General features: G+C 35.2%; 1 protein-coding gene across 1 annotated transcript; it reads left to right on the plus strand.

The window, feature by feature from the left end:
* The first annotated feature begins 254 nt into the window (after positions 1-254).
* LOC140325000 (olfactory receptor 11A1-like) lies at positions 255-2674 on the plus strand. Its single transcript, XM_072403103.1, has 2 exons — positions 255-347; positions 1754-2674. The coding sequence occupies exons 1-2, from the start codon at positions 255-257 to the stop codon at positions 2672-2674; spliced, it is 1014 nt and encodes a 337-aa protein (XP_072259204.1).
* Positions 2675-11376: the final 8702 nt, after the last annotated feature.

The following is an 11376-nucleotide window of genomic DNA, read 5'->3' on the forward strand; positions in this document are numbered from 1 at the left end:
AAATCATTTAATTTTAAGAATATTGAGCTGTTGTTTTTCTGCCTTTTATAAATTGTATATATGCACACAAATTATACATATTTTATGTCTTTTAAAAACAAAATTATGTATTTACGTTTTTTTTCCTTACTTTCAAGTACTTTGAACATACTAAGAAAGTATTTGTTGTTTTTGGTAATAATTGCATTAAAGGATTTGGTACATTTTTGCTTAGTCCCTGTTTTTATATATAATGCTATCTACAATAGGTGACAATGATGTGGCTACCAAAGCTAGTAAAGGGAGTTTGTCTATCACCTCGCCGGATTATAGATCCCTCCCAGGGTAGTGATCTTGGGGGAGGATATGTAAGAGAATGAAATACATGATGTCAAAGTCAAATTTGTTTTTCCCTCACAGGGGTTCAAAGTCATCCACAGAATTACAACAAAAACACAAAATAAGTCTCCTGGCTTTCTCTTTGGGTCCCACAGACCTCAGCTTTGGGAAACCTCCATGGCTCTCCCAACACACCGGCCTGTTCACCTGAGCCACTCGATTTAAGGCTCCAACTTTCCCAGTTCAAAGACCTGGTCCTCTTATTATTAAGGGCCAAGTGTTACAGAGCCATTGCAAATTCCAGGCCTGGAAATGGGATGGAGTGCCCGATCCACCTATTCCTTCAGGGACACTATGGGCCTGGATTAAAAAGAAACAAATCACAAATATACAGCACAGCATTTATTTACAGCCGTATGCAGGCCCCTTCTTTCCAGAAAAATAAGGATAGATGATGCCCCTGAATTTGGCATCATGTATTTCATTCTACTACAACATGTGAGAGCATTTTGTTTCATCCATTTAAAAAAATGTCAATTCTGCCTAAATTTTATTCATCTCACAGTTTTCTGTGCCTTCGATGCACAATCCCAAGCAATTGTATCAGCATGTTTCTGATTTAAAAAATAAAATTATAAAGACAAAAGTGAATATTGTAATTTTTTCATTTTAGTAAAATGTGAATCCTGCATGGATACTTACCCAAATTCAGCAGTACATACAGTAAGTGTGTTTTATTTTATTTTTTTCCAATTCATAGAAATATTTTGTTCTTCTTTTATGATAGAATAATGTATATTATAATTAAAGTATATATGGGTGTACTTAAAAGCAGAGAATCTGCTTCCACCAGAAAATGTTTGGCAAACAGTTTTTTTTTTGTTTTTGCTTTTGTTTTTTTCTTTAAATAGACCCCTAAATCTCATCCTTAATGATATTATAGTTTTTTGTTTTTTTTCCATTTGTTTTGGTTTTGCTTTAATTCTGCAAATGATTTCCATTGCTGTCTTATACATTGCACTTTTCAATAAGTTTATTCCGCTAGGTTTTGTTACATCTGTTATCATTTTTTCATCCATTCAAAAAAATTAATAAAATAACAAATTCATTTTAGGCTCTAACATGTTAAGGTCATTTTAAAAATTAAAGGGAAAAATTCCGATAAACCCAAATCTGGTCTGGTAAGGTATGAAAAAACAAGTATAGTATAAAAATTACAGTCATAATCACTTATGGAATCTGGGGTGACCAATGCAAGGCAGTGTCAAAATATATTGGTATAGCTAGACTAGATATGGATATTCCTAAATAAAACTAAGATAAACCTAGGAATTATGTATCCTATGCTTTTATGGCATATGTATTTTATATACGTAGACACAAAAAAATATGTATGCAAAATGATGTTACATTCTTTTCTTTCTTCTTCTTACAGATTTTGTGTAACAGCAACATCACCACATTATTATTTGTGGGTTTCCATGACTTACACAGATTTAAACTTCTGCTATTTACTATTCTTTTTATGACTTATTGTCTGACAATATGTGGAAATCTCGTTATAATCACACTTGTGTATTACAACAAATCCCTTCACACTCCCATGTATTTTTTTCTCAGCCAGCTCTCCGTAACTGACATCATATTGACCACAGACATTTCCCCTAACATGCTAAACATTGTACTACATGAGCAGACCTTCATATCTGTATCTGGCTGCATCTCACAGCTTCATATCTTTGCCTCAGCAGAAATGTTGGAATGTTTTATTCTCACATTGATGTCCTATGACCGCTATCTAGCCATTTGTTCCCCTTTGCAATATGCTTTGATCATGAATCATGTACTTTGCATAAAATTAACATTTGTATCCTGGCTGTTAAGTTGCTCCATCCCATTCATTATAACATTTTCCATTCTCCAACTACATTTCTGTGGGCCTAATACTATTGACCATTTTTTCTGTGATTTTTATCCTCTGGTAAAACTTTCTTGGTCTGATCCATCCATAGTTATACTGGAGGCCACTGTGGTTAGCATGCATGTGATTGTTGTACCATTTGTGTTGATAGTAGCTTCATATATGTTCATTGTTGTAACCATCCTCAAAATAACCTCTTTTTCAGGAAGACTCAAATCTTTTTCTACTTGTAGCTCCCACTTGGCAGTTGTAAGTATATTTTATGGGACTCTTATTGCCACATACATGCTTCCAAAGGAGAAGTCTCAAGTAGTAAGTAAGGCTTTGTCCCTGTTGTATACAGTGTTTACACCTTTATTTAATCCATTTATTTACAGTCTGAGGAATAAAGATATCAAGAAAGCTTGGAGAAATGTCTTACCAAAGTTCCTTTGAAGGTTTTTTTGAAAGCCTGGGGCCAGTATTAATATTTAAAACCAATCTCAATTCAAACCCAGAGAATAATTTAAGGACCACCCAGACATGTTAATTAAGCCTACTCAGCACCTTAAAAATTCATTTCTGTCTTAAGTTCATCCTAAAAAAATAGCAGGGCGGTTTTGTAGCCCAATCTGAAATACAGATACAGCCAAACCTGAAGCGTGAAATCATCAAAGGCAATGCTGCCCGTGCTATTCCTACAAATTTGGAATGAGTTTCGGTCATTTTTTTTTTTTGGTAAGTCCTAAAGTTTTATGTTGCATTATACTAGTTCAATATGCTTCATTTATAGTTTGATTTGCTGCAGTTGTTGTTTTGATACTTTTTTGTTTGGTTGCAACTGTGCAAACTAATTCATATCAAGCCGTATATATAATAATTAGCACTTTATAATATGACATCTCACAATAGTATCAATGTTAAAGAAAAAAATGTTCCAAATCATGTTGGATCTGGTTCAAATTTCATTCTAGTTTAGCTTTAGTGAAATCAAATATTTGAAACAGTTATTGTTGCCAAACATTGTATAATACATGATTGTATGTTAGCTTAAACTGTTGCTGCAATGTTTTTGTAAGCCTGTTTGAAAATGATGGTCTCTATTGGTTAGTAATTCTTCAGCCTGTTTTGTAATGTAATGTAATCATTGTTAATAAAGGTTTTGTAATTTTATCCATGAATATTTAGTACAAAGGTATGCATGGTTTTCACTAAACAACTTTCACTGGTCCCATTCTCAAAGTCACATTGTCGCATATTGGTACTTGAATGTATTAGGTAAGTTTTCCTTTTATGAATAAATTACCATTTTTTTATTTTTTTTAATAGTCTGACTTTTGCTCAATAAGCTTTTCCCTTAACATACTTCACTCATGTTGATTTGCTGCAACTGTTCTATACAACTCTGTGCATTTGTAGTAGTGTTAAAGGTCCTGATTCATCAATGAGATGCACGTACGCTATTCTATTACCGTGAAGTCTATTACCGTGAGTCTGGCCCGAGTTCTCGCGAACTCGCCTGCCGGTTTCCCCGCAAGGATTGCGAATGCGCCAATTAAGGCTATAAATTTTCAGCTGCACAACTCAGGAGCTTTTAACCTCAATGATGGTGATAGCAATTGATTAGCGCACACCTGCGCGCTGTTCTGTTCTTCTCCAGTCCATTTTATAGGTCAGTTTAAGTCTTTAATGCTTGATTTTTTTTTTTTATAAGAGTTACTTTTTTATGTTACATTCTACTCTAATTGCTTCATTTATAGTTTCATTTGTTGCAATTCTTGTTACTTTTTCTTTTGGTTGCAACACTGCAAACTCATTTCTATCAAGCTGGATATATACAAAGTGACACTTTCAAATATGTCATCACACAACAGTATGAGTGTAAAAAATAAGTGAACAAACATTTATGACCTCATAAAAATTTCGGTCCAGTTTGACTTTAGAGAAATCAAATATTTTAGTAAAGGATTATAGGCAAACATGTTATAATACATGTATTAAGGAACATTTAGTGATTTCACTTGTGTGTGTATGTCAAGGTACATTTAAATGTATACAAATACATATGCATTTTAATAAGTACTATTTTACCTGGACTGGTGTGTGTGTGTGTGTGTGTGTGGGGGGGAGTAAGTTTGCTTGGATGTTATGCATTGATGTGACTTTGTAATCCTCATTATTGTTAGTTTCATCTGTTGCTGCAATGTTTTTGTGCCTGGTCTGTAATGCCAGTTTCTGTAGTTTAGCAATTCTTCAGCAATGTTTTGTCATTTTTTCTACAAGTATTGAGTACAAATGTCTGCATGGTTTCTGCATGGTTTTCCACACCAAACTCCTACTTAACCCCCTCGTTGCCTTTGTCACATATTGGTATTTGAATATATTATGTACATATTCCTTTTCTGAATAAATTGTCATGATTTTATTTCTTTGTTTTTTTATTTCTTTTTTATAATCTGACATTTGCACTCATGTTGATTTGCCCCCACACAACTCCTGTGTACATTTGTAGTTGTGTTATCGGTTTGTTGTCATTGTGCTGTGCTGCCTGATCTTAGCACTATTGTATACAAACACACTTCCACTTGTTGTACAAACTGGTTGTGAATTAGTTGTCCAGCTGAGTTGCATACTCATTCTAACACACCTGATGGTGATGGAAGGAGGTCCAGGTCCAGGTCCAGGTTCCAAGCACATCAAAGCACATTGATTGCCAAGCTCACAAGCAGGGTCAGACACTCTTAGAAATGAACAGATGTTGTGTTGTTGCTTAACTTAATGCTGATAAATACTGGCGTGTATGCATTATTTAGGTGTTTACATAATTCAAATAGTATTAGTATATAAAACTTCCAGAGACAAATAAACTTTGTGCAAAACATATTTTTATTGCTTTTCCAGTCTTTCAGGGTGTTTATGCAGTTTGAATGCCATTTTAGACCTTGGCCCATTATATATTAACTTCCTCACCTCAGCTTGGTAGTGGAAGCACATAAAGGTGGATTCCTCCTCTAACCAGAAGCAATATCATTCATTGATGGAGAGATGTTATCATCCAGTTACAGAATAGATTCAATTATTAGGATGTGTTAAGCAGCATGTTAAATCGTGTTTTGTTGGCAAATAGGTGGTGCTGGATTGTATTTTTTGAAAGTGAAGGCTGCACGCTTTCCTTTAAAAAGTCTTGAACTAGCTTTGAGACAACCTTATGACAACAGAAATCCTAAGAAGAAATAGGCAATCTTCTCAATTTGAAGTTAAAAAAAACCTCTTTATCTATTTCTTCCTACACATACACACACACACACACACAAACGTATACATACATACATGCATGTATGTACATACGTGAGTGCACATGAAGCAAAACAAACAATCTACACATAAAAAAAAACAAAAAAAACTACCCGAATGATAAAGCAACTTCTCTGGCGGGCGTTTTTGAACTGCTGGGGAACACAATTCACGCACACGTATCGGGTTCACGCACATAACATTGCACATAGAACACCTGAGTATTAATAGGACAATTGTGCTGTTTTTAGCCTTTCAAGGATTCAGAAAAAGACAATATTCAAAAGCAATCACAATTTACTTGTTAAGTTGTGGGTCTGTTGGATCACCCAAGGTTAAGGATGCTGGGGAATTGTAAAGAAGATCACATAAAAATTACATTTTAAAACAACTTTATTCAAGATAACCACATTTTCAAAAAGGTCATAAACAAATATAGAAACCACACAGACACCACTAAATTTACCTGGCAAAATACAAATAAAAAACAAATCACACAAACACATTTCAACCTGTAAAGCTGCGTACACACTTGCAATTTTTGTCGTTGGAAAGGATCTTTCACGATCCTTTCCAACGACAAGGGGCTGCAAGATGAATGAACGGTACTGTACATACAGCACCGTTCTGCTCTATGGAGAGGGGAGGGGGAGAGCGACGGAGCGGCACCCTGCTGCGCGCTCTCCCCTTCCCTTTCATTAGGATCGGCTGTCGTCCATCGTCCGTGGATCCAGCAGGTCGGTCGTCCGGACGATGGACGACACCGACTGTACACACGGCAGATTTTCGCCCGATAATTGGCCGATGCCGATTATCGGGCGATAAAAATCTGACGTGTGTACGTAGCTTAACACTTCCATATGAAGCCAAAATATTTTAAAAAATGGCCAAAGAAATATTGCATTCAAAAAATACTTAAAGAACCAATATGCAATGTAGACCTATCAAGGTATCTCCCAAGTCAAAAAAAAGACAAAGGAAAAAGCAAGTCAGACAACACTCTTATATATACTCATCTTAATGTGCACAGCTGCCTGAAATTTGGCTGTTTGTTTTACAGTTTGACATTTCATAATGATTTATTGATTCTTTAGATTTGTATAGCAATTTATTAAATGTGTGGCTGAGCAAAGGGGATCCCTGATGTAAATACATAAATACAAAAATCGGAAAAGACAAAATCGGAAGTACCGTATATTTACATTCAATCATATTTCAACACTGAAAAAGATCATTATATATTTCACCAAACATCAACAATTTACACTTTTCCAAAGAAACAGAATGAATTTCATGATAATCTTTCCTAGTCTCCTAGCCAAATAGTGGACTTACCTTTTCTAATTTCTATATTTATCCATGATATGGTATTTTAAAGCAATAGCCCAATGTTATCACTAATATTGTAGTAGTGACTGTTGAGTCTAATGAGAAATTGCAGAGTTTCTATTCATACACTGTCATTCAGTACTTGTAGAAATGAATTCCCATTACTATCCTCAGTCCATTCCCATATTCTAATGAGTTAGGACTGCAAAGTATTGTCCCATAAAGTGTAACTTGTAGTTGAATCCCAAACTCACGAAGAACTTTATGATCATCCAGATACTATTTATTTGGCCTTCAGTGGTATTCAATTCCAAAGGAGGTTTCAGTGTGCTGGAAAATTTCCTTGATTTTCAGATTGGTCCACAAAATTTCAGCGAACTGATTTTGCGAAACCATCGGACGATTGAGGAAATCATTATGATCCCCAGCAGTGATCAATGACTGCAGCTGGCACTGCATTCATTGATCAGCACAGCCCGCAATCTTTTATTTTTTTGTTTGGTCGAATTTACATTGGCCGTTCTCTACAATTTCGGTAAGCAAGAACAGCCCAATTCGCAAGGAGATCGTGGCGATCTCACGAAACTCGCTCACTTTGCTTTTTTAGAATATATAGATGGGATATGGTCCCCTACAACCATGCCAGGTATGCTATGATTGTATTACCATAGCATTGGTAATGGGACTCTTTAAGTACCAGGAAATTAATACATTTTATCAGTTGTTTGTGATATTTAGGTATTTCATAAATTCGTTTTTTTCCTGGTGTGAATATGAATCTTGCATTTCATTTTTTATGCTATTTTTGCATGTTTTGATATGCCTAAAATCCCATAAGGGGTAATGTTAAACCCAATCAATCTTGTATCTATGGCAGTCAGGATTGGCATCCTCTGGTGAGAACTTCAGAAAGTATTTAGACCCCCTCTATTTTTCCAGTTTGCTTTGTTGTTGTCTAATGTTATAATTATTTTTTTTTATTAATATTCTGCACTGAGAACCCCATAAAAAAAGTAAAAACAGATTTTTAGTAAATTTTATAAAATAATTAAAGAGAGAAACAACTGAAATCATTTACAATCTCAATATTCTTGGGTGATGATGCAATAGGCTTTGCACACCTAAATTGGGTGATTTTCTGCCATTTCTGCAAATCCTCCTATGCTCAGTCAGGTTGGATCATGACCCTAAGCTCTGAAGGCTATTCCACTGACCTTGGTTTTTGGCTTGGTTTTTGTTATGATATACATTGTAAGTTTTTTTAGAGGCTTCTATAGAAAGGTGTGTAGACTTCCCAAATCAAGTCTAATCAACTTACCATTAGTGGACTCCAAACAAGGTGCAAAAGCATCTCAGCAATGATCAAAATAAATGGAAGGAAACTGAACTACATTTCAAGTGTTGTTGGAAAAGGTCTGAATACCTATGGAAATTTGAAATTTCATTTTTTTTTTTTATAAATTTACAAAAGTGTCTAAAATTCTTTTTTCACTTTTTCATTGTGAAGCCAGCTTTCACTTTGTCATTTTGAAGCCACTATATGGTTTTTAAAAATGTATTAAATGATAGTGATGTATATGATGGCATACAACTCAACTTACCAACAACTAACACCATAAAAAGTATTGTGCACAAATATTATGCTATAAACAAACTGATGTCAATGGAGTTACACAATGGGATTCTCTTTAAGATTTCCATTTTTATTAACTTTTAACTGCATCCTAAAAGGTTTGTACGACTATCCATAGGTCATCTCAGGTAGATTTACTCTCATTTTGCTTTTGTGTAGGGACCCTTTCTTATTCTATATAACTAAAAGGTAGGTGTAATGTGCCTGGGCACACAAACCACAGCCAACTCCAAATAGCCTTTTATCAAGTTTTATTATTGTCATAAAACAAGATAAGGGTTAAGTCCGACAAGACAGGTCAGGAACAATGCGAGGTCAGGGCAGGCAGCAGACAAGAATGGTCACAAACAATCTGAGGTCAGGGCAGGCAGAGTTCAGGCAAGAGTCAGGTTTCAGACCAGGTCGCTATGGTAATGACAAACGGAATTAACATAAACCAACACAAGGACGCACCCTAGCACACTATGTTCCCAGAGGCTTATAGTAGGCATTGGTGATCAGGACAGGTTCTCCTTAAATGGCCAGAGTGACCAATGACCTCGCATCAACTGGTGCCATTTGATTGGAGGGTAACTGAATCCCCTGCATGGCGAGGCAGCCGAGTGCCACGCCCTCGGGGGGTACAAGAAGCACGCATGAGAGCGCGCTCACCTCTTCCCATAGCACCCCTGGGATGTGCCCTACTTTGCACATCCAAAGGAGTGCTGAGAACAGGACTTTCTGTATTCACGTCTATAGAGATGCAAGGGTTGCCTCCTTGCCGAACAGTAGTTTGGCCAGGACGGATCCCTCCACCTGCAGAGAGAGACATGCTGCGAGCAGGGCAACAGCCTTGGCCATGCTGCCTGCAGCAGCGGCGTCTCTCTTTGCAGCTGGGATCCCCAGGGACACCGCGGGCTTGCAGGACAGGTAAGTTTCTTTGAGTAGGTTGTTGTGTTTCCTATTAAATATTATATATCATTATTAAAAAGCACTGCACCTAAAAACAAAATTAGTATGTAATGGTCCTGATTTATTAGCCTCCTGGGTGGTTCATTTCTTTGTATATGTCTTAAAGCAGTACATTGTCTTTCAGGAAAATGTTTTTTACAGTAAAATATAATAGTATGAGTATATTAAAGTGTGAAACACAAAATCATGTCAAAATAACAAATAAAAGAAAATTGATAAAAAATAAATATGTTATTAAACTTTGCTATGATTTTGTGTTTTAAACTTTATTATACTCATACTATTATATTTTACTGTAAAATAAATTAAATTAAATTTTCAATACATTTTACACACACAAACATCGCCAGTAACTCCCGGGGAACGTCAGTGCACTTGCCAGGGGGCAGATGGATAAGGAGGACATGGCCAGAGGATGGCAGGACATTGGAGGATGCCGGAGGATGCTGAAAGGACCAGGTTATTTTTTTATTTTTTGCTGTGTTTTTCTTTTATCATGAGCCACACTCGGGCCTACCGCTCAGGAGGCTAAAGCTCTCCAAGACTGGAGAAGTTGGACTATCAGGAAAGAAGCTGGGTGACCCAGCAAACCTAGAATAGATTTCATAAAATTGTTTGCTCTTCTTTGGCAAATGTTTTCAATCCTTGAACAAATTTATTCAAGGTTAGATGGTTCTCTCATCATTTTCTATTTTCTCCATTCTTGGAGAGCTTTAATAAATCAGACCCAATGTCAGTAATCCTTCTCAATATGTAATAGACTCTTAAATATTACAAAAGATCATATGGGTCACCCAACATTTTAAAGGGCTGAACTAATCCAAAATATACATTTTTTTCAGTCTTTCAAAATGAAAAAATTAAAAAAAAGTTACCTTCCACAAAATGAAATGATAAAATTGATTCACATAGAATCTTTATTGAAGGAACACAAAATCTAATACAAACATTTTATTTTAGATCAACAAATTAAACACAGGGGGATCTGGTGTGCTCTCTGCAGAATCACAAATGTCCCTTGCATAATTATGAATACATATATAGGACTGTGTACAACTGGATGGACTCCACCAATGCAGAATCGCATAAGAACCATGAGGGCGTTATCAATATTTGTGTGTATTATAAATCAGGAATGCTTTCCTTCATTATTTCCTTTGTTCTAAAAATATGAAACCCTTTTAAGAAGACCATCACCCATATTACTTTTAACATAAAAAACATATTTAATAACTGATTTGCTTATTTAATTTTTCAGTAAGCATTTAACCACATGGATTTTTACAAGAGATCAATATTAAATAAAGTAAGTATAATATATATATGTTTTTTCTATGTTTGCAGGCAGTTTATAGTAATAATATTAATACCACCTTGGATACTCATTTTCATTTCATTTTCATGTAAAATGATTTTGTTCTCTTATGATAATCAGGATACATACAGAAAGAATGCTACACTATTCTTCTTTGTGGAACTTCACAACCTAAAAAATACAAATCTACTCCTTTTCACTTTATTCCTAATGATATACTTTCTGATGTGTATATTGATCATCATGCTGATGGCTTACAGCAAGACTCTACTCTTTGATTTAATTATTTTTCGACCATATCCCTGTATCTGGTTCCATGTTAAACACAAATATTGCCTCCAATGTGCTTATTTTAGTTCTCCATGAGTGGGCCTTCATGTGAATTGAGTACAATGTATTATGGTGTGCCATGTAATATTTATAACTTAATTAAGGCTAAAAACTTAATGAAAATTGAATTTCTGATTCTTTAAACCACAGGGCTAAAAAACCTCCTATGTACTTATTATTATTATGCTAATATTATTATTAGCATTATGTATTTACAGATTTAAACCCAGTTGCCCAAACCCTAAACCCCGATTACTAGTGTTGCATATAGAAATTAATATGTAAATTCAAAAATTGCATTGTCCT

The sequence above is a fragment of the Pyxicephalus adspersus genome, chromosome 2 (genome assembly GCF_032062135.1).
Source record: "Pyxicephalus adspersus chromosome 2, UCB_Pads_2.0, whole genome shotgun sequence".
Lineage (NCBI taxonomy): Eukaryota > Metazoa > Chordata > Amphibia > Anura > Pyxicephalidae > Pyxicephalus > Pyxicephalus adspersus.